At 52.3% G+C, this 23,113-nt stretch overlaps 2 protein-coding genes across 3 annotated transcripts; one reads left to right on the top strand and one right to left on the bottom strand.

Annotated features, from left to right (window-relative positions):
- Positions 1-93: 93 nt before the first annotated feature.
- On the top strand, positions 94-4,644 carry RAX (retina and anterior neural fold homeobox). 2 transcript variants are annotated; one of them, XM_042804835.1, is made up of 3 exons: positions 94-508; positions 609-826; positions 1,604-4,644. In XM_042804835.1, exons 1-3 carry the CDS (start codon positions 232-234, stop codon positions 2,054-2,056), a joined length of 948 nt encoding a protein of 315 aa, XP_042660769.1. In that variant the 5' UTR covers positions 94-231; the 3' UTR covers positions 2,057-4,644. The 2 variants fall into 2 exon arrangements, with proteins under 2 accessions (XP_042660769.1, XP_042660767.1); XM_042804833.1 differs by having other exon boundaries at positions 609-838; positions 1,604-4,424.
- A 5,550-nt stretch (positions 4,645-10,194) lies between these two features.
- On the bottom strand, positions 10,195-15,623 carry LOC104369165 (gastrin releasing peptide). Its single transcript, XM_042804984.1, has 3 exons — positions 15,072-15,623; positions 13,832-14,082; positions 10,195-10,590 (listed from the first exon to the last, which is right to left on the bottom strand). Exons 1-3 carry the CDS (start codon positions 15,217-15,219, stop codon positions 10,537-10,539), a joined length of 453 nt encoding a protein of 150 aa, XP_042660918.1. The 5' UTR covers positions 15,220-15,623; the 3' UTR covers positions 10,195-10,536.
- Between the last annotated feature and the right edge of the window lie 7,490 nt (positions 15,624-23,113).

Here is a 23,113-nt window from a genome sequence, read left to right on the forward strand (position 1 = left end):
GCGGGGCGGGGCGGGGGGGCGGCGGGCGCTGCCGGCGGGGCCCGTGGGGGGTGCCGGAGCGGCGCGGGGGCCTCGCCTTCCCTCTCGCCCACCGCCCCCCCCCGGCACTCCTCCCCCGGCCCAAGGAGGCCAGCCCGCCGGGCGGTGCCGTGCCAGAGCTGCCCGCGCCGCCTCGGGGCCGGGCGGGACCGCAGCGCCGCGCCGGGGCCCCGGGCCAGCCGCCCCATCCCCATGCACCCGCCCGGCGCCCTGCTCGCCATGGCCGAGGGCGCCTTCTCGCTGTCCGCTCAAGCGGCGCGGAGCCCCGGGGGGAACCCGTCGAGGCTCCACAGCATCGAGGCCATCCTGGGGTTCACCAAGGAGGACGGGCTGCTGGGCCCCTTCCCGCCCGACGGCAGCGCCGGCAGCGCCAAGGAGGCGGACAGGCGGGGGCCCCGGCACTGCCTCCCCAAGATGCCCGGAGAGCCGCCGCCGGCCGAGCCCCAGGGCCGCGCCGAGCGCTTCCAAGGTGAGCGCGGCGGGCGGGCGCCTCTCCTCCGCGCCTTCGGGCGGGCCCCGCGGGGAGATCGCCCTCCCGGTGACCCGCCTGTCTTCCCCCTCCCTCCCAGAGCCGTACTGCCCCGGCAGCGCCAGCCCCGAGCTGCCCGCCGGCAGCAGCGGCGCGGGGAAGCCGTCGGACGAGGAGCAGCCCAAGAAGAAGCACCGGAGGAACCGCACCACCTTCACCACGTACCAGCTCCACGAGCTGGAGCGCGCCTTCGAGAAGTCCCACTACCCGGACGTGTACAGCCGCGAGGAGCTCGCCATGAAGGTCAACCTCCCCGAGGTCCGCGTGCAGGTAACGCCCGGCCCCGGGACCCCGCGCCCCGGGACCCCGCGCCCCGCCCGGCCCGGCCCGGCCCGGCCCGCCGCAGCCCCGCCTTCCCGGCGCCGGCAACTCCCGGCGCGGCGTGGACCCGCGCTCCCGGCGGCCGGAGGAGCACGGCCCCGGCGTGCGGTGACCCCAGCCCGGCACCGGCACCGCTACCGCGGCCGGTGCGTGGCGGAGCGGCCCCTCGGAGCACCGCCCGAGCGCCGGGCGCGGCTGCAGCCGGCGCCGTCCCCACGGGCCCCGACGCGGCGGCCCCGGCCCGGCCCGGCCGGACACCGCGGAGCCCGGGGCTGTTTTCCCTTCGGCAGCCGCGGCGTCGGGACGGTGCCCGGCCCCTCCGGCTGCCTCGTCAGCGCCGCTGCCCTTTGGCTGCCGTGTCGCGGCCCGGGGCAGCCGAAGCCGCCGAGCGCCGGGGCGGTGGCTAGCGGGTGGCTAGCGGGTGGCCGAGCCGGGGTCGGGGGGGTGGGCAGGCAGAGCGGGTCGCCTCCGCCGCGGGGCTCTCACTGCGCTACGTCCTCCGCGGTGCTGCTCTCCGCCGAGCGCGGGTCTGCGGGTCTGCCGAGCCCGTGGGGAAGCGCGGCTGAGCCCACTCCGGCCCCGGCTCAGCACAGAGCACTGTCTGCAGCTCTGCTGTGTTTCACTCGCTCCATTTCGCGTGTGCCACTGCGCCCAGGGGAGAGCCTCTGCCTTCCGTGCCGTTCTGTGGCCCGGCTAACGTGGCTGTGCTTGCAGGTGTGGTTTCAGAACAGACGGGCCAAATGGCGGCGGCAGGAAAAGCTGGAGGTGACCTCCATGAAGCTGCAGGACTCGCCCATCCTCTCCTTCAACCGCTCACCACAGGCAACATCCATGGGTCCTCTCAGCAGCAACCTGCCCCTGGAGACGTGGCTCAGCCCGCCTGTGCCCAGCGGCACAGCCCTACAGACCCTGCCCGGCTTCGTGGCCTCGCCGCAGAGCCTGCCCGGCAGCTACACGCCACCACCCTTCCTGAACTCTCCAGCAGTGACCCATGCGCTGCAGCCCCTGGGGGCCATGGGGCCACCGCCGCCTTACCAGTGCGGGGCCACTTTTGTGGACAAGTTCCCCTTGGACGAGGCAGACCCGCGCAACACCAGCATTGCCGCCTTGCGGCTGAAGGCCAAGGAGCACATCCAGTCCATCGGCAAACCCTGGCAGACAATCTGACCTCCCCCTTCAGCTCCTGGGAGAAACCCACGGGGAGGGCTGATCCCAGGACGCCCAAGGGACGCTCTGGCTCCCCCGGACAGCCAGGCAAGGGAGGGCTGTCCCTTGCACCAGCCTTGGCTTGCTTTGTATTTTGTGGTCCTTTTAATGCCCTTTTCTACATGCCTTGCAGAGTTAGGGGCCTGATCATAGCTTAGGAAAAAAAAAAAAAAATTCTCTTTTGATCTCCCTCCTTGGCTGGACGCTTTAGATGCAATAAAAGCTGCAGTAGGGCGAAGAGCTGTGTGAGGTGGCTGAGAACTGAGGCCTGTGTTACCTGGGGAGGGTTTTCTGCTTTTGTACCATTAAATGGCACAACCTGCATTGAGGGCTGTGCATCGTGTTTCTGCACCTGAAGCGGCTGCTCAGGCCAGACCCTCCAGTGCCTGTGACACGCAGAGTGGTGGGACAGGCCTGGCCGTGGGCCCTCCTCCCGCCCCCTCCAGCAGCAGGACCCTGCCCAAACTGGCTGCGAGCACTGGGGGCTGGGGGCTGCAGCTCCCCGCTCGGTGAGGAGGGGCCAGGGTCCTGGTGGTCTGTGGGCCGGGCACAGCACTCCCACAGCTGCCCTCGTGGGGCAGCCCCGGGTTCCTATGGGCTTTGCCCACCCCTGCCCCAGCAGCCTGGGGTCAGTGCCAGCCCCTCAGCTCTTGCTGCCTCCTCAGAGAAGGGGGCCAGGAGGTGCTGCAGGGCCCCGTGCCCCCCGAGGAGCCCAGCTGCCCTTGGGGGGAGACGGGCAGTAGCTGACAGGGCTCTGGACACAGTTAGCAGGGCCCGCGGGGTGCATCCTGCCCGGTGCAGCCCCCCAGAGACTGGCACAGCACTGGGCCGTGCTCGCTCCCCTGCCCACCCGGTGCCCATCACCAAGCTCCCAAAACTAAAACTGCAGCGTCCTTATTTTCCATTATCTCTGTTACTGCCTGTAATGGGGCTGAGAAGCTGTAATGAAACACCCCTTCTCCTCCACTGGGCATGGGGTGCTCTACACACTCTGGAGGTTGTGGCAATTAACGTTTCTCATTAGGGAAGAGAGAAGGACGCACAAGCGCCCTCATTGTATCCTGGGGATGATTCAATGCAGACTGGGAGACCTCTCCTTTCACCATTTCCCACTCGTTGTGGCCAGACAAAGGCTGGCATCTAATTATATTTTCACAATCTGTGCGTATCTTTTAAGAGTCCTGTCAGAAACAAGTATGTCAGCTTTGTTCAGCTTCACTTCAGAGAGCTTTTTAACCTTAGACGGCAGTTTCTAAACATCCCTTAACAGCCTTCTCCACAGCAGCCCCCATCTATTGTCTGGAGAGCTTTTTTACAGATAGTAATAGGAATCCCTCTATTTTGAAACGCCTTTTCCTCTCTCTCTGGCCTCCCTGCAGACCCAACCTGCCTCTCTGAACCAGAGCACACGCTGTGCCCAGGCCCCCAGCCTTCCCTTCCTGAGCTGTGCTGGTCCGGGGGGGTGCAGGGAGGCCCAGTGCATGAGCCCTGGTGAATTCAGGGGTCTTGTAGCCCTGCTACAACCCTCCCGTGGGGCTCTGGACCTGTCAGTGGCACTGTATGTGTGTCTGTGACGGTGCTCAGCCTCTCCAGCACACAGCTCTCTGCTTCCTTGGCAAAGAAAGTGCTGTGCTGTCAGGAAAAGAAAGCGCTCTCACTGTTGAGACCGAGGAAATGTTTTGCTAACTTCTAGTAAGGAGACCTGAGTAAAATTCTGCGGGGAGGGGAGAACAAAATCCATACTGCTTCACTTTTTAGGTCTTATTCCAGTGGCCCTTTCACCGGTGAGCTTTGAATCACCAAGGATGCTGGGCTTGCAAGATGGCACGTCTCCTCTGGTGGCTACGAGGGAAGGATGTCTCGGTGTGTTTGGGAAGTGCCTGCGTACCCTGGGCTGTGTCAGCAGCGGACACAACCCTAACAAATGACTGCACAGGCTCTGCACACTCTTCCTCCTCAGGGGTAGGAACAATCCCACTTGTCATTGCTTGGCTGCAGCCCAGCTGCGACTCTGGTGCTGGAAACTCTCCTGCATGTGAGTACATTTAACTGTTGCCCAAAATCTCTTACCTATGCTCATGATGAACAGGCAGATCTCCAAGATTTCAGCGGCGTTCTTCCACATTTTGACACTACTACCTCCAGTTCTGTATCCTGTAAAGCCACTGGAAAGACCCCTCCTGACTTTGATCAGCGCTGTAACCAGCACCGACGCTTGGTTACTTGTAGTCGAAGGCTAACTGTAGATAAAAACACAGTGACAGGACGGCAGAAACAGCATCTGAAAACCTCTGTTCACTTTTATTAAGCACCTGATCGAACACCTGTGAGCAAAAAATGAAAGATCATGTCACGCTGTGGTGATTGTTCTTTTATTGACATATTAAGCAGGTCTTTTGTTATACATTGTACATGAGAACCCTGTAATGGATACACCGTGTGCAGACATGTCCTTCAAGGAAAGCTCTGAGTTTACTGCTAAAAATAAGTATTTTCACCAGCTAAACATAAGTGGGCATAGACAGGTAAATATTTTTCAAACAAAAAAAGGGACAGAAGCATATGCAAACTCCTATATTTCTTGTATCCTGTCTAGTCTTCTGTGTTCCTACACTTTCTTCCAAATTGTTCCATTCCATTTTAAAAGCTCATTTGTTCATTTTGTTGTAAATATCTTCTCCTTCTTAATTGGGTGCTGAGTCTAATAATCCTGCCTCGGCTTGTTAACTGTACAATAGCAGTCAGAGTTAATGACCCATTAGTGATTAATTCCTTAAACAGCATCTAATTGCTCACTGTAAAACCTTTTCTTAAAACTGGATTAAATCATCTAGATCCTTAACCACTTCTTTACTCTAACTTTGCTAAAGCTATTAGCCTGGTCTTTTCCGAGCGATCTATTTATTCTTTTACTTAAACTGTATCAGCAAGATAGTATTTTTAGTGTCTGTATTCAACTTCTTTGCAACATCTGAAGTTCTAAGGAAGAATAATACCAACAGAAGAATGTCAGTGAGAATATTAAGAAATTTACTCCTGTGCAATGAGACAACTGCAGACAGTGAGTTTTGTTATGATAACCATGGCATACCACCTTCTGGGAAAGGTGGACTTGTAGGACAGGGTTTGCCAGCGGTCACAGCTACTCATGGAAGTGTGTAGGCTTTGGCAGGTGAAGCTGTAAATAGTGCTCAGAGTTTTCCCAAGAGCAACTTGATCTTTACTCAGTGTCCTGCATATGGGGCAGTCCACAAAGGCTGCACAGGAGACTTCTGGGAGGGATTGCTACACGGAGATGAATCCTTGCTGCCCTTCCATGGGCACAGATCCCTGCTGCTGCGGGTACCGCACCTCTTCTCAACGCAGGGCAAATGACTAGTGAGGAGGGGCAAACCTTGCTGGGAATGGGACGCAAGGCAAGTTGTGTCTGCTACCGGTCCAACTGGACTCTCCCATCATCAAACAGGCCTTGGGGAGGACAACCAGTGTCAGAAGCTGAGGAGCTCTTTCCCCTTTCCTTCCCTGTTGGATTTCACTGGGTGAATAGCCTGAACTGGGACCCTAGCTGTGTTTGGAAAGCCTAGTTCATTCCCAGGTAGAGCCCACATGACCAGTCTGAGCTTCCTATTTTTAACTGAGAAAATGATGAATGGATATATATTTCTTTATATTATGCAAACCATTAAATTGTCCACTTTGCAATTGCTTCAAAGTTCTGGAAAAGTAAAATCAAACTGCCATCTCTGCATCTGCTTCATCTGTAGCAATGTCTTCACTGGAAATGAGGATAATCCTGGGTGATTTCTCATTAAGATGCGAAAGGCAGAGAGAGGCTGTTTTTCATGAGAAGTCTTTCCATTAGGCCTGTCTGTCTTTGCCCAGCCCAGAAATCCCAGGCTTAACATACAGAAGTGTAAAGTTGCATACAGGTCAGTAACATGAGCTATGCAGGAGAAAAGACAATTACTATAAAGAGCTTTGAAGATCTCTGAATTAAAAATTATGAGGAAATGGCCATCATGAAACTCAGTCCTAATGGCACCATTTCTCAGCAGACGGTGTATTCCAATCATTCTTCCTTCCCAGACCTGTTCAAAATCCTGTCAGTATTCAAGAAAACCAGTGAGGATACCTGGCCTGTTTAAGCCAAGGAGAGTTTTGACCTGGAGTTCAGCTCAGTTGCTTTCCAGTGGAGCAAGGCTGGCCCTCTGTCCAGGACTGGCCCTCAGTCCCTGCGGGATGGGGTCAGGAGAAGTTGTCATCCCCTGTGGAGCAGGGGTCTAGCCATTGCGTTTGCTCCACAGCCATGACAGGCCACAGGCCCTGTGAGATGAAAACACACAGAGCTCAGTCACAGTTTAAATTTCTGTTATGAGTTGTTGGGGTTGAAAGCAATACTGTTCCCCTATTATGTTGAGGGTGTGTCAGTGTCTGCAGGCAAGATGGAAAGATGAAGGATCTTCTTTCCATCTGCCTCTGCTACATCTGACAGGGATTTCAAGTAAGAACACTCAGTTACTACTGAAAAATCTCGAGTATCTGTTCAAAGGTCCTGGCTACATCCTTGGGACTTTATCAGCTTCCTTCAGTAGTTTGTCAACCAACAGAGTACCCGTTTACAAAATGCTGTCACAGGAGAAGATGGTGGAATAAAACAAACAGAAGAGAGCAGGGCGAAAAGCTGGTTAGACCATGACACTGGTCACTCTGACAACATTACCAGTTTTTCTGGTAGACTGCATATTGTGTCTCCTCTCTCTGAGCATCTCTGTGTTCTGCCAATGCATGATGTGAAAATTGGCTGACATTTGACAGTCATCCCACTGTCATATGACATTTCTGCCCCACTGAGAACTGTGAAATCAGCTTTGAAATGTTTGGTTCTGTGTAGAGACACAAAGTCAGCTAGGCAAGACATTCAGGAGAGAGTTTAAATGGAGGCAGCAGACATTTGGATAGAGGCAAGAAGAGATAAGAACCAAAGCTTTGGCCACTGATACAGAAGGGAGTGTTGGGGTAAACAAGGAGGATGGTGTTCCAGCTGCTGACCAGTGCAGGTAGGTCAGATATCCCTCCTTTGACTCCATCTCTGTGAAGAGGCAGGTGCAGGGAGTAAAAGACAGGCCTCTGGGGAAATCCAGAATGTCAAGGAGGAGATGCTAGTTTTAAGTAAGGCCTCCTCAGGAAGACTGACTCACCAGCTGCTTGTTCTTGCTCAAATGCCTCTGCTGGCTGCAGCGCAACTCAAAACCAGGATGGCTTGTATGGCAGGCAAACCTGCTGCTGTTCATGGCTTCGTAGTTTAGGATGAACCAGTCATAAACATGCTCCCCCATCCCTTCCCCATAACATCCTGAAAAATACTCTTCCAGTTTATTTGATGCTGCCTCTGTGGGATAGGGGAGTCCCATTTTACATGCAGAGAAACTGAGGCACGGAGAAACATGACTCACCCAAGGTGAGGCCGGGATGGCATGACTGAGTTGCCTCATGCCTCTGGTGCCATTTGAGACCCTTTTGGGTAGTGTGAGCCTGGCATAGGCTTTGCAGGAGACCCCCCAGATAGCTGGAAGCCAAAGTTGCTAACAGCAGTAGATGCCTGTGCTTAGCATCCCACCTGGAGTCTGCACAAAGATCTCACAAGTCTTTGGATAGGTGCTTTGGCTTCTGGGCCAGGCTTCTTCTATTTCTTGGGTGTATAACACACACACGTAGTCCCACCAATGACTTTGGCCATATGAAGACTAAAGACAACTTCTCAAGCAACTTTTTGTGATGCTCCTCTTATTTTGCTCAACACCTTCCTCCACTGTGCCTTCATCACTGCCAAGATTGGGCAGGGGAAGGTTGATTCAAATATGTGAGCAAAGCTTTCTGCGGACAGCCTAGTATCCCTGAGGGTACGTGGTGCTCGGTGAGCTGCTGCACCCTTTGTGCAATGTGAGCAACCTGTACCTTGCTGAGGAACTGAGCCTCCCCTCCACTGTGCCCCATAAAGAGCTGTCTCCTGCTTCTCCTGCTCTTCTAGGAATTCCTCCTTTCTATTCTATTTCTAAGCAGCTTCCTTCTGGGTGTCCTGGCAAAGCACTTGGGTATAGCTGTCCCAGTCTGGCCTTGCGCTGAGCCAGAAATCAAACCACTTGATGGCAGAACCCAGAGTGCACATGAGCTGTCTCACATGGCCTTTTCCACAGATCCTTCCTCCGGGTGGGAAGAGCGCCTTGGAGGGAGGGGAAGAAAGACTGGCACACCACGTGAGCAAGGGGATTTTCCTGAAGTGCTAATCCTAACTTCTGGCAAGACTTCGCATTGTCTTTGGGCAAGGTGGCAAACTGGGACAAAAAGAGAAAGAATTGAAAAAGGTAAGCATTTTTAAGTTAGAAAAAATTCAGGACAGCAGTGAAATACACTGGGTACTGCCTTTGACTGGCATAGGGTGGGATGTCCACTGAGATAAATGAGAATTGCCCTGGAATTCCGAGTCTCTAGGATGAAGCGCGCAGGTGATCCCCGGTAGTCTAACTGCCTCCACGCCCACCTGGCACTGCAGCGCCCTCTGCTCCACCGCTTTGCCGGGAGACCCGCCGGGCCGACCGCGAGGGGCACGGAGCGCGCATCGGGGCGGGAACTAGTCCTCACCTCACCTTACTGCTGCTCGGGACCCGAGCCCCGACGGGCGAGCGCGGCGGCACCGGCACCGGCACCGGCACCGGCACCGGCACCGGCACCGGCACCGGCACCGGCACCGGCACCGGCACCGGCACCGGCACCGGCACCGGCACCGGCACCGGCACCGGCACCGGCACCGGCACCGGCACCGGCGGCGCGGGGAGCGGCGCGCGCCGTCCGCGGGCCGGGGGCGCCGCCTGCTGGACGCGAGGCGGCGCGCGCGGGGGCGGCGGGGGCGGGGCCGCGGGCCCGGGCGCCCCGCCCCGCCCCGCCCCGCCCCGCCCCGCCCCGCCCCGCCCCGCCCCGCCCCGCCCCGCCCCGCCCCGCCCCGCCCCGCCGGCTGCCCGTCCCGTAGGGCGACCCGGGGCGGGGGGCACCGCGCAAGGTCCCCCTGCCCGACGCCCTGCGCGGGCAGCGTCGCCTGGGACCGGCCACCCAGCACCGTGGGCATCGCCGGGCCCGGAGACTCCGCTGGGGCAGCCGAGGCACCGCGGTGCCAACGTCGCCCGCCCTCACGGTGGAAAAGCGTTTCCTGATGTTCAGAGGTGCCCGCTGGCTCCGGTCCTGTCACTGGGTGCAACGGGGAGGAACCTGGCCTCTCATCTTCAGACCCTCCCATCGGGTGTTTATACACATTAGTAAGACCCCCTGAGCCTCCTCTTCTCCAGGCTGAACAGTCACGGTCTTTCCTCGTAGGACGGACGCTCCAGCCCCTTAGTTATCTTTTGTGGCCGTTTGTTGGACTCCCTCCAGTTTGCCCATGTCCCTCTCGTACTGGGACGCTCAGAACTGGGCACAGTACTGCAGGGGTGGCCTCACCGGGGCTGAGCAGTGTCACCTCTTTCTCCAGACCTGCTTCTTCTGTTCAGTGTTGAGCTGTGCGTGGGCGAACGCTTCTTCCTATCCCCACAGCCTGGTCTGGCAGCAGAGGTGGCAGCTCACTATCTCCTTGCCTGGGCTGCTGATGGTGTGACCGCCCAGTCCGGGGAGCTACAGGTGAGCAAGGAGCATTGCTTGCCTACAGTGTGCTGTAGCCCCCACAAAAGGTGTCACCAGCTTGTTCTCCTGGGAGGCAGTGTTCTCCCTTCAGCCTCAGGCGGACACACAAGGGTACTGGTTCAGAGCGTGTGGTGGGAGCACACTGAGCTCCCGCATCGCCTCCAAGTCAGAGAAGGAGGCAGAGTACCTTTCAGCAGATCTCCCTGGTGCCTGCGTGTGGAAGAGCGGCACATGCTCTGTACTCAGCCTGTCACGACCTTGGGAAGGCAGCGTCAGCTTCCCTCTCTTGAAAAAACCACGACAGGCCAAGGAGCAGTCAAAGAAGGAGAAGAGCTTCAGTGGAAAATTAATCATTCTGTTGTTTCTTTGTTACTAGCTGTGGCACAGACAATTTCCATTTTATTAACTCAAATAAAAGTATAAACTCAGCCTTTTTCTTAGTACTATTTATTGCGAATGTTGAAATGTCATGTAGTTTCGAACTAAGAGATGAACTGATTAGATAGGTAAGTCATATAATTAATTGGAAGACCCTTCCGTGACAATTATATATATCAAAGCCATTCAAGTGAGAAAAATGCAACCTTGAAAATGAAGTAGAGAGTTTAGTCATTGCTGAAACATACAAGAATATGTGTATTTAGATATTTTACACAAAGGAAATCTTGTTTACAGAAAAGAGACCTTGTTGATTATCTGATACAATCAAGTGCTTGTGAAATATAGTCTCTTACTGAAAGTATTCCATTTCTTCATTATTTAGAGACCTTCTTTCAGCTTGGAGTGCTCTCTTTCATATTCACAACTTGAAGCAGATAGTCCATCATCTAATAAAGAGAGAAAAATATTTGTAGACCAGTCCTGGAAAAAATCATTCACTAAGTTAATAAGCCTAATATATATCTGCTCTTTGTATTCACCTAACAAACGCATTCCTAATAATCTTTCCAAAACAGACCTCATTTGTCTTGGTTAGTATAATAACCAACTGCCAAAGTACGAGGAAAGTCATTCTCCCAAATAATTCTGTGTGCCACCTCATTTATATAGTGCCTCATTAAGTGTTAAAAAGCCAAGTCACATAAACAATTTAAAGCTTATTTTCCAACTTACTTTTACACTTTGGCCAACTTGCAGGAGAGATTTCCCTCCTGATCTTTAACTACTTTAACCGTAATTTATTCATAGAATAAAGAGCAGGCATGATCTTCATTTGCCTGGTATTAACTGAAAACAGAAGAAAATAACTCAGACGTACCAGCCTAAGCCTAATTCTCAGAACTATTATGCTCATCTCTTTGGCTTTTTTGACTATTTGTGTGTTACAGCACTTTCACTACTCTGAGTGAATCTTTTAAAAAGAATTTTTGTATTCCTGAGAAATGTGAGAATTAGTGGTGCATTGAATTAATTTGAGCAAGACCCTAAATTGAGTTACCTGAAGTACGTATCTGTGTTTACTTCTGCAGCCTTTAGCTTTGGGGATTTCTGATCTTAAATTTAAAATTCAAATTTTAAATTACATAAGCTAAATTTGAAAGAGTCCACGAAACTAAGTCCTCATCGTATATTTCTCTGCAACACAGCCTGTCTCCGCACACACAGGGAGAGAGACTCCTTGCCACCAGCACCTCTGCAAATGCATACTCTGACTATGAGAATTATAGCCCCCTCGATGGCGATATGGGCTTGGGACAGCTATTCCATCACCTGACACTAGGGTTCACGATTTACCTTTTTCTGGTCACATTTCAATACCTCAATCCAACTGGCCATTTCACAGCGAATAGTAACCCACTGTAAATATGGTGAGCGGTTCCTCCTAGAATTCGATTCCATTTCAAACTGAAACACAGTATGGCTGGAAAAGCATGTAATGCCAAGTACAAACCTCTCATATGCACTGCACCATCGCTGTCATTTTGCCTGGCCCCCTTCCACCGAGGCAGGTAGCTACCTTCACCACTACTGCACAGGGACACATTCGCTAGCTGTGGCACAGCAGCACCTTAAACAAAGGTGTTGTCTAACCAAAGTTTATGCAACATGGAACCCCTCACATCTAGAAATAGCTACAGCATCAAAACTCAAAGGTCATTTATGCTCTTGTATCACAGTGTACATGTATGACTGAATTTCACATGTGTACCGGAATTCCACTTTTATAAATAAACAAGGCCTCCCTTTATTAAAAAATAATTATTATGATTATTTAAATGTTTAGGAAACTATCACAACCTTCAAAAAAGTAAAGCATGTTCGCTCTTCAGATCCTCTTCATCTGGAAGGCAGATCTCAAAAAGATATATAGCTTAGATTTCAGGTGCTGGGTTTTTACTTTCTGAAGCCAAAGGAAAAATAATATATCGTATCTTATCTAAGCTGCATATAATCAGGTATTTGAGGCCAACAGTAAGAAACCACAGGTTATGTACTACTTTCATGTTTATGTTTTAGTTCAAGATGGAGACAAATTAACTGGAAATCAAAGGTTCTATGGCAAAATGTGGTTCTGCAAGTTGTCATATATCTTAGTCATACGAAATACGTGATTTTTTTCACTAATCATTGGAGAAATCTGGATATTTAAGTCAATAATCTCATTATTACACATATATGTTCAATGTCTGGCCACAAAAACTGTGGATAAAAATTTTGGGTAGAAGTACACACACATGGATATGATTCAACTTACCAGAGGCAACTTTCAGCCTTCAAAAGTCTGATTTATTACCAGATACTTTCAGAAATCAAAATATTTCCCTCTTTACATAGCAAAAGGGAATTTGTTCATCTAATTTGATTACAAAGCTGCATATTGCAGAGCTGAAGATGAGATAGTTTCCTTTTTAGATAGTATTAATCACAGTTATTATAAGCATCACTGTCATGAAGCCATAGCCAGAAAGAAACCCAGAAACAGCATTCATATCATTGGTGTAGGAGACCTAAATCATGGTTTAATTTAATGGGTAAATTTTTACCCATATTCAAGTCAAAAACAAAGTATTCACTGACTGCCCTGCACCAGGATTTCAGGAGGGAGATTGAGCTGAAGTAAGCCCAGGAATATTAATCACATCATATTACAGTAGAATGCGAGAAGAAAAAAATCTTCCCATTAATGTATTTAAAGGGGTTTATTAATCTTTTCATTCTATTTCAATGTCATCCAAAAGAATTCTGCAGCTATATCACCATTACTGTACCTGATATATTATAAATAAAGGAGTTTTCTAGTAAATTATGCAATTTACATTGTCATTTAGACTCTGATTACTCTCTGTAAAACCTGTCCGATATTCTTCCAAGTGTATTTTATAGGATTTTCCAAAAGAATAGAGGTGAATCTGTTCCAGAGTCTTGTTATCTTGTGAAATAGTGCTAATACGTACATCAACTTGAGGGAAGAAGAGGTGGGTCCTAGGCACACATTATAGCTTATCAGGCATATTTTGCAAGACCACAAATGACCATAGCAGTGGCCAGCACCGTCATCTGGGGGAAAAGATGGGCACGAGACAAAGACAAAGCTGGGGACAGCAGAAACTCTCCAGCCCTGCTGCTCTATCTGCCGATGGGCAGTACCTCACAAGCCAGACAAGATGATGACAGCCAGAACGGCACCTCTGGGAGACAGTCACTATGGTGTGGCTTTATATGCAAAATGCACTGCCTTCTTCCTGCCCTCTATACTCACACCTGGTTTTCACACTAGCTTGTTTTTGCTGGCTTAATACCGAACTTAATACGGTTATCTGAGCATGAAGTGCTAGAAAAGAGAATGGAAAGACCAAGCAAATTTGAAGGGAATCCAGACACTAAAATCAGCTTAATGCTTGCTGAGTATCAAACCAACTTGCCCAGTAGCAAATCAACTCATAAAAAATACAATCTGTGAGTGACGATCTGTAATTACGAGTAGAATCTTACTTTACTGAATGACTAGTGCACAAGACGCATCTCTGCTACTTTTCTGGACAATCCACAAGTTAGAGGATGCTGATACATTACTGTAAAACAAAATTTGAATATATGGAGTGTTTTTACAGGCTTTGTCTTACTTACATCTTTCCAACTGCTATTGTCATCTGTCTCCCAGGTGTTCCTGGTATACCAGGGAAGCCCTCCTTTTAAAAAGTGAGCGCTTTTATTTTCATTCCCTTCCAGCAGCCGTAGCAAATATTTCGAGATTTCTTCCCACTGCAGATAGTCTTCCAGCTGCTTGATATTTTCAGGTAATGCTGAAAACGGTGTCTTGTTTTCTTCTTCATAAACATAAGGAAAATCTCCAGTGCTCTTTTTCCCCATTAAGTGTCCTGTAATAACAATGACAGCCACATGAAATCAACCAAAACAGGTATAGATTTGATGGTTCAAACATCAGCTGGAAGATGCTATTGACTGATAGTAAGGAGGGAAGGGGTTAGATGATATCAAAGTTGAAGCACAACCAGGACTGGAGATTCTGTCACAGTGTCACACACAATTAATTTCCTCTGTCTCCTATGCTACATTGTCAGAGAAAAAGTTGCTGAGAACGTGGCAGAGATAACCAAGCATTTTGCCTGGAGCCAGGGAGAGGAACGTGGTAAGTGCTGGAATAAGTGGAGGGAGAAACTGTGGGTTTTAGACATTCCCTGCCTTGACACAGGATGTGAGAACTCCCGCGTAAGCCTATGTTCCAGTGCTAAACTGGACGTGTTTTGATATACCACGTTTTACTGTCATCGAAATTAAATCCTAGCTGACTTTAGGCTGCAAAGGAGACTACTGGGAGGGGAGGGAGAGAGCCAGCACCGAGGAGGATCCTCGAGGCCGGGAGTCCCAGGGCCCCGGCTGGCCCCAGCGCTCCCCAGGGCGCTGGCTGTGCCTCGGGGTGCCAGGGAGCTCCTGGGTCCCGCCCGGCCGCCCTGGGGCTCGGGTCTGGGTTCCTGCATCTCTGAAGAGAGGCAGCGGTAAGAAACACTGCAGCAGATATAAACACGTCAAAGGCGGCGGGGAAAGCTGCGTTACCCGACTCCGGGCAGCGCGCCCGGCCCGGCCGCTACCGGGGAGCGCACGTCGGGGACGCGCTCGCACCGCGCCGCCGGCTCCGGGTGGCACGGCGGCGGCCGGACAGGACCCGAGCGGCAGCGGTGAGGTGCCCAGCACCGGGGGCGCGGCTGCCGCAAGTCTGTCCTCCCGGCCGGCCGCTGTCTCCGGGGGCGCGGGAGCGGCGGAGCCCCGTCGGGCCGGCGCGGAGCCGGGCGGGGCGGGGAGGGGACGGGCGGGCCTCCGGGCAGAGGCGGGCGGGCCGGAGACTTACCCACAGCCCAGTGGCTGCCGCGGGGGTAGATCTTGGTGAGCGCCGGGGACCCGCCGGGCTGCAGCGGAGCCGCTCCGCCCTGCGCCGCCAGCAGCGCCAGCGCCAGCAGCGGCAGCGCGCCGGGCCGCCGCGGGCCGCCGCCGCCCATCCTGCCGCTGCCGGTGCCGGTGCGCCCGGGGCCGCCGCCGCCGCCGCTGCTGCTGCTGCCGGGGCCGCCGCCGGTGTCGCCGAGCCGCCCTCCGCTGCGGGCCGGCTCCGTCTGGGCGAAGCGCTGCTGCCGCTGCCGCCGCCCCCCATTTATACGGCGCCGGGACCGGGTGCGAGCGGAGCTCCCGCGCCTGACGCCTCCTCACGGGGCCGGGGCTGCGGCCGCCCCCCGCGCTCCGTGCTCCGTCCTGCCTCCGCCGGGGGCGGGGGCCGCTGCAGGCAGCCCCAGCTCCCCCCCTCTTCCCCCGCCCGCCTCCCCGCCCTGGCAGTTTGCCGGCGGGGGGAGGCGAGGGGGGTGCGGACCCGGGGGCGCAGCCCGCCGCGGCACCGGGCTGCCCGCCCAGCCGCCGCCGCAGAGCCCCGGGGCCGGCACTTGTTCGACGGGCTTCCCCCGGGGCGCGCCGCTGCCCCGCCGGTGCCCGCCCCGCTCCCGCTCCCGCTCGGCCCGGGCCCCCCCGGCCCCGCACGGCCCCGCACGGCGGGCTGGCCCCGGCCCCTCTGCGCGGAGCGTGCATGGGCTGCTCCCCGCCTCTGCCCGTTGCTGTGCGGGGCCGCGGGCAGTCGGTCCCTGCGCGCTTTCGTACCGATGGAGAGACCGGCCAACATTTCCCTTGGGGTTATTGTCTCGGTGACATCCGAAAAACGGAAACTTCCCAGAAGTTTGCTTTCCCCTCGCCTCCTTTTGCCCGACGTGGTTTGGCGCTCCAAGGGGGCTTGGGCCGCTGTGGGGGAGCTTGGAGCGTGTGGGGCGGGGGCTCTGGGGGTGCCCGGGGCCCCCTCCTCCCCGGGGCCCCGTGTGCGGGCCGGCCCCGCCACAGGCCCCGCACGGGCACGGATGGAGGGGGCGGCCCCGCCGGGGCAGCGGGTGGCTGGCGAGGGGGCTGGGGGGCTGCGGCCAGCGCGGGCGCCGGGTGCGGGATTGCGGGGAGCTGGGTGCGGGGTTCCCGGGGCGCTGGGTGCGGGATTGCGGGGAGCTGGGTGCGGGGTTCCCGGGGCGCCGGGTGCGGGATTGCGGGGAGCTGGGTGCGGGGTTCCCGGGGCGCTGGGTGCGGGATTGCGGGGCGCTGGGTGCGGGATTGTGGGGCGCTGGGTGCGGGGTTCTCGGGGCGCTGGGTGCGGGGTTGCCAGTGGCACCATGCTGTTCACCCTCTGCCACGCGGGATGGGGTGCACACGTGTTAACATTCACTTGGTGAAAACGGTTTCACACTGTTTTCACAGACCAGGGAGCCAGCGTGCCTCAGTTACATTCCTGTTACAGGAACTATTTTCTGAATAAGTTTCGGTTAAAATTAGTCTATCTTGTTTACAGAAAGCATGAAAATGTCCACAGAAATGGTTTGCTGCTCTAGACAAAAATGACTGAACAGGTTAAAATTTTTTACATGAGCTTTTGTGGGAGAAAAAAAAAATAATAATAATAAAAAAAGCTCCAGCAGTTTTTAAGCATGAGGAATGTCTGTAACACAACCGAACTCAAAGGACAGCATCACTTGAAGCTCATTGAAATACAAGACCTTGTGCAAATAGTTTATTTTTATTCCCCTTATCACTTAAATTTACTGTCACGGGTGATGGTAGTGTGACTCACAGATTTACAGGACTTTCTTCTTTCTTTGCATAGAGACCGGGTAAACTTCCCAGTACTCTATGGGACCTGGAACTGGCCAACTTTGTGATAGTTAATGGATGAAAAGATTTCCATCCTGAAGAGACAGTGCAGGGGAAAAGATGGATGAATCACTGAAGGAGAGAATATATGGCTTTAAAGGCCATGCAGAAGTGGAACTCTTAAATGCATACTCAACTTCAGGCATGTAAGTAGTTCCACTGAAGTGAAGGTAGATGAGTCGTAGAGAGATATCAAGTCCTGATGTGCTGATTGTCCCAGAGGAGAACAACAGGGACAGAGATGAAGTCATGTGGAATCAGAACAGTTTATGTGATGATTTTGCTGCCTAGAGAACTGTGTCAGGAAGCAGGATACACAGTTAACAGAGCTGCCTGTGAGGAACTTGCCAGATCCTTCAGCTAACCCTGCACGACTGGAACTGAACCATACCCAGTGGAAACTACTGTGGATGTGAATTAACATAATTACTGGAAAAACTATCTAGTACAATCACTTTTGAAGTCAATTGTGTATCCTACTGTATCAGCTAAATCGTTCCCTTGTTTAGTCTTAGTTTATTGCATCTTGTTTTACTGGTCAATGTGATTCATTCTTTTATTGTGGTTATTAATTATGCATTCTTGTTTAATTTACAATAGTATTCTCATGCCTCAATCATGAGTTTCACTGTGCAGCCTGCAGTACAGCTACAGACAACACGTGCTCTGTGCTGGGTGACAGCTGATCAAATACAACATTGCCATCCATGGGAAATTCTGATTGTTCATTGCAATTCAGGACAGGAAATTGAAAAATCAGGAAACTCCATTTTCAGAAAAAAAAAAAAGAAAAAAAAAAGAAAAAAAAAAAAAGAGTCAGAATATTTATTTGGCTTTCAGAAGCTGCAGGGGCTGTACTAGAAGCCCTCTGAGTGTCCTTGCCCCCCCATGCTGTTGTGCTGGACCTACCTCAGGCTGCAGCCGGGCCTCCCCGTGGCCTCGGGGACCCTGGCGCAGAGTGCCGTGGTGCACAGCACCAAGCAGCACAGCACCATGGTGCACAGCACCGAGCAGCGCAGCACCATGGTGCACAGCACCGCTCAGCAGAGCACCGAGCAGCGCAGCACCATGGTGCACAGCACCGAGCAGCGCAGCACCATGGTGCACAGCACCGCTCAGCAGAGCACCGAGCAGCGCAGCACCATGGTGCAGAGCGCCGTGGTGCACAGCACTGCTCAGCACAGCACCGAGCAGCAGAGCACAGCCCCTGCACAGCGTGGCTCCTGCTGCCCCTTGCTTCATCCCTGGTTGCTCCAGGAGCCACCACCAAGGGTTCCCTCAGAGCAGAGCCAGGGGAAGCGGTCACCAGGTCATCTCCCCAGAACTGCCACACATGTGCAAGTTAATTTAGGAAGCTGGGTGGTTCCTAGTGCTACATTCAGCACGGTACTTTGTTACTTTCACCTGGTTTTGCTGGCTTTGCTTCTGTTGCTTTATGTAGGGCTTATTGAGGATTAACAACACTAAGCAATATTGAAACCTTCTGGCCAATACAGTGCATACAACACCCATGCTGTTGGTAAACTTTGGCTAGTAATGCCAAACCATGAATTCCTACTCAGTTCCTCATTGCCCAGTAGTCCTAAGCCTCTTTTACCACAAACACTCTGCAAACAAATAAACGTTTCTCATACTTTGTATATATACTACATCTTCATACATTTCGTGTGTTAAAGGTTGTGTCTTCACATTAAATCTCATTTTGCACTGCCCTAAGCTACATTAATTTGAGATTGTTCCTTATATACTTTCATTTTTATACCTTATATTATGGCCTTAATGAAAGTTTAAATTAGTTTACCCTTTAGGTGATTAAAGGTACAGTGAAAAATACTGATTTAGAGAGCTGATCAAATTTGGGGTTGAATTTCCTTTTTAATTAGGATTAGCTTTTTAAGTGGAGGGATATTTTTGCTGAAAAACCCCACATTTTCAGGGTTTTGTCATAAAACAAATACAAAAATCTGTTTCACTACTCTAAACAGTCAAACTGGGTTATTTGAAGCAAACCACCAACAAAAACTCAGTGAGATGATTTTCCATTTTTCTGGAAAAGAAAAACAATAAGTTTTTCAAACTAACGGAGCCCTACAGGCCTGTTTATGTCTTTTAGTTTTACCTTTGCTTTTATACTGACAGCCACTATGAGACCCTTCTCTCTCTTCGTTGAGTGTGTTCAGTGGAAGTTTATTCTTACTGTTTTCAAAAGAAACAGACCCTAGTAAGGTCTTTAATCCCATGATCTGCACGTGTCTTGAATCATGCAGATATAGAACTGACACAATAATGGGCCTGAAATACTGAGCCCTCATCAGGCTCCCAAACGTGTCTGTAGGAAGTGTTGGAGGCAGACTTGTATTTTTCCAAAGCAGCCAAGGCTGCATGACTTAGTCTTTCTCTAAAACATATTGCATTATTTGTAATATTTGCTGGACATGTCACAAGCTCTGCTTCACTTATTTACAAGATACAGCTGGGGCTTTCTTCTGCCTGGTGAAATGCTTGCATAGCTTTTGGGATCAAAATGTCTACCAGGATGTTCTTAGGACCTTGCTCATCCTCTTGTCAGAATGACCGGCCATCAATTTTGCAACCCAAATTCGTCGTTGGGGTACACCGGCCCGCTCTTCCGCACCCTGCAGGGGCAGAGAAGGGGCGCAGCGGGGCGAGGAGAAGGCGATGCGGCGTGGCTGTGCCCGAGCGGCTGTGCCCGAGCGGCTGGCGGGCGCGGGGGGCCCCGGCGCGGGCTGGGAGTAGGACGCTGCCGCCCCGGCCGGTGGTTGCCAGAGGCCCTGCCGGCCGCCGAGCAGGAGCGAGGGGCCGGGGCTGCTGCGTGTGAGTGGTCCTGGGCACAGGGCTGAGCGCTGGCGGCTGCATTGCCGAGACGAGCGCTCCTTAACCGCAGCGGAGCATGTGCTTGAGCAATGCTGCTTGCTCATGGCCTTACAGGAATTAGGCAGATACCTTAATTATATGAACTAACGACATCTCTTCAATAATACTCTCGTGGCTTGACACCACCCCAGCCCCCCTTTGGGCCCTTAGTGGCTTTTGTTGAGCAGGAGAAAATGCAGAATTTGCTTTTTAAATGGGCAGTACATCTGCACTCCTTGGCCTGTGGTGAGTGTGACAGAAAAAGGTCCCTGCCCACAGCCTCCCTGGTGAGACCCCTGGGGCCGTCCAGCGCTGTCCCAGACAGGACAGCTTGACCAAAGGGGTCCTCTGCTTGCCACAGCCGATGGCTCCTGGGAGGAGGTTGAGCTGTGAAGGAAGAAACTGCTTCTTGACATATTTATTATGCCACGATCACTGGGAACTGTAGGCCTTGATGACTTTTCATAGGCAGAGTTATTGCCTGCATGCCATGGCTCATATCCCCTCCAACTCCAGGGATTTACTTGGCCTAGGCTGGCGGTTGCTCTTTTTATCATGTGCCTTTCTCTGATAGCACTTTTGGACTAATGGGGCATGAATTAATGCATTATGTACTTTAGCATGTCTTTTGTGGGGGTCACAGCTAGAATTGGGTTGCAAACAGTTCAGCAAAGGGAAACCTGACTGGAAAAACTCAGCACTGAAGCAGAATAACCCGATCCCTAATAAATAAAACCAAAACATCCATTTAATACTAAGACAAACCACTGTAAAGATGCTGAAATATTATAATACATAAATGCAGAAAGTGTAAAGAGCAGGAAATTTGACACAGTGGTGCTGAGAGCACCACCAACATAGTTGTGAGAAACCAGGTGAAATAGCCACTGCAACAAACCTCCAGCCAGAATAGAGCAGGGACACAAGCCTCGTGCAAGCCCCGTGCACGGGACCCCCCAACCCAGCCTCATGCACGATACAGCTGTGAACATGGTGTGGGCACAGGCACAGAAGAGGCTGCCAAGGCTCCCGTGCTCCAGACCACACGTAGGCTGACGGATGCCTGGTCTGTGCTCCTCGGGTTATTCGGATGCAGGGCAGCCAGGTCTGAAGAGGCAGGGATGGTCCAAAGACCCGTCCTTTCTCCGTGGCCTCATCACCTCTTCCTCAGCCCAGCTGAGGGTCCAGCCCGTTCTTTGAGTACATTTGTGCATTATTAGCATTTCTTTATTTACTTGTTCATAAGGATAAAAAGGTGATATGGATTTATTCTAATTCTTATTTTTATCAACCTTTTCAGAAAAATAATAATTTGATATTATACAGAAATAATATATTGGACCACCCCCCATATCAGAAAAGGATCCAGGTGCAAAAAACATGTTAACAACTGCGAGTGACTCATTCATTTGAGACAACCTTTCTTTCTTCAAAAAGAAATCTGATAACACAGATTTGTGTTTGAACATCAAGAAACAGCTCTTTTCATTTTAAAACACCTTTCTACTTTTCATATATCCTATGGCAAAGTGAAATATTGTTGCACTCCTTGTCACAAAACATTAATGGGCTTTAAATGCTATTACCACAATAACACTCTTTAATTTGCTCCCTTTACGTTTTAGACAACTATGATTGTTCTATCAGCAAGGCAGATTTTATGGAAATAAAAAGGAATAAAAGAAAAATGGTGTGCCTTTCATCAGTTTCTTTGTACTGATCCTGACGTTAGAGACAGCTATAATATATGTACAGAACAAACAATGGTTTAAGCATATCACCAATGTAATAACAGGGCACAATCACTAAGGAATACTTTGTAAATGTTGAAGATGCTGAATAGACTAATCTCCAGCACTTCAAATCTGCAGCCAGGGCAGGCATTCTGCAAATAACCTGAAAACTGACTCTCTGCAGTAACAGTTCCCTGAAGAACTGAAGACATTTTTCCGAAAAGAGCTCGATAACTTTACGGAGGCTGAACAATATAAAATAATAAACATTTATTTAATAAGACACAGTTTAAGATATTTGATACTGTTTGTGCTGCATTTTAGGAAGTCCTAGATCTAGGCAGTTGAAGCTTAACTAAAGCAATTGCTTATTGCACATTCAGTGTATGTCACTGTGCTGCATCTTTTGGTTTTGTGATTTTTGAGGTGGAGGTGTTCAATATTTTGAGAATTCAAATGCGAGGCATTTATGTTTCTGAATTCTCAGGAACTGTTGCTGGCTGGACAGAAGCAGTTCCAGGTGAGCCTTCCCAGGGAAGACAAAATTCTTCAAGAGACACTGCTGCGCTGGTGGTCCCAGGGAGCACAGAGTGATGGGGATGCAAACTGCAGGCACAAAGCTTGTGCCCTGCTACAGGCACCACCAGGCAGGGAGAGGTTGTCTTCATAGAGCCACAGACTCGCAGGGTGCTTTGGGTTGGAAGGGACCTTCAAAGGTCATCTGGTCCAGCTCCCCTGCAATGAGCAGGGCTGTCTTTAGCTAGATCTGGTTGCTCAGAGCCCTGTCCAACCTGACCTTGAATGATTCCAGGGATGGAGCATCCATGATGTCTCTGGGCAACCTGTCCCAGCATCTCACCACCCTCATGGTAAAACATTTTTTCCTTATGCCCAATCTAAACCTTCCCTCTTTGAGTTGAAAACCATGTTGCCCCTTGTCCTGTCACTACAGGCCCTGGCAAAACGCCTCTCCATCTTCCTTAGAAGCCCCTTTATATACTGAAGGGCCACAGGAAGGTCTTCCTGGAGCCGTCTCTTCTTTAGGCTGAACCACCCCGGCTCCCTCAGCCTCCCTCCACAGCAGAGCCGTTCCAGCCCTCGGATCATTTTTGTGTCCCTCCTCTGGACCCGCTCCACCAGGTCCACGTCTCGCTGGGGCCGGGGGCCCCAGAGCTGGGCGCTGGGCTCCCTGCAGGGGCTCCCCAGAGCCGAGCAGAGGGGGAGGATCCCCTCCCTGGCCCTGCTGGCCACGCTGCTGGCGATGCATCCCAGCACACGCTTGGCTTTCTGGGCTGCCAGTGCACAGTGCTGGCCCACGTCCGTATCTTCAGCGTCGCGGCGCACAGAGCGAGCCCAGGCTCACTCAGCCTGTCAGACAGCATGTCCCAGGCGTGAACCTACTGCAGGGACCACTCCTGCTGCCATCCTCCCGGGAGCCTGCTGCGAAGGACGGCCGGGGCTGCCTGCCCTCAGAGCCTGGAGAGATGCAGGGCTGACCGCGCCACAAAGGGCGACCTTGATGCTGCTGCTGCTCACGGGAGTAACTTGCTCGCCAGGC

Source organism: Tyto alba, unplaced genomic scaffold (genome assembly GCF_018691265.1).
Source record: "Tyto alba isolate M040663 unplaced genomic scaffold, T.alba_DEE_v4.0 Super-Scaffold_42, whole genome shotgun sequence".
Taxonomy (NCBI): Eukaryota; Metazoa; Chordata; class Aves; order Strigiformes; family Tytonidae; genus Tyto; species Tyto alba.

Excerpts from the sequence above, each read along its gene's own strand:
- RAX (XM_042804833.1), top strand. The coding sequence starts at position 232 with ATGCACCCGCCCGGCGCCCTGCTCGCCATGGCCGAGGGCGCCTTCTCG. Across the intron at positions 509-608 it reads CCGCGCCGAGCGCTTCCAAG|AGCCGTACTGCCCCGGCAGC; the intron begins GTGAGCGCGGCG and ends CCTCCCTCCCAG. Across the intron at positions 839-1,603 it reads TCCCCGAGGTCCGCGTGCAG|GTGTGGTTTCAGAACAGACG; the intron begins GTAACGCCCGGC and ends CTGTGCTTGCAG.
- LOC104369165 (XM_042804984.1), bottom strand. The coding sequence starts at position 15,219 with ATGGGCGGCGGCGGCCCGCGGCGGCCCGGCGCGCTGCCGCTGCTGGCG. Across the intron at positions 14,083-15,071 it reads CGGCAGCCACTGGGCTGTGG|GACACTTAATGGGGAAAAAG; the intron begins GTAAGTCTCCGG and ends TTGTTATTACAG. Across the intron at positions 10,591-13,831 it reads ACAATAGCAGTTGGAAAGAT|ATGATGGACTATCTGCTTCA; the intron begins GTAAGTAAGACA and ends TCTCTTTATTAG.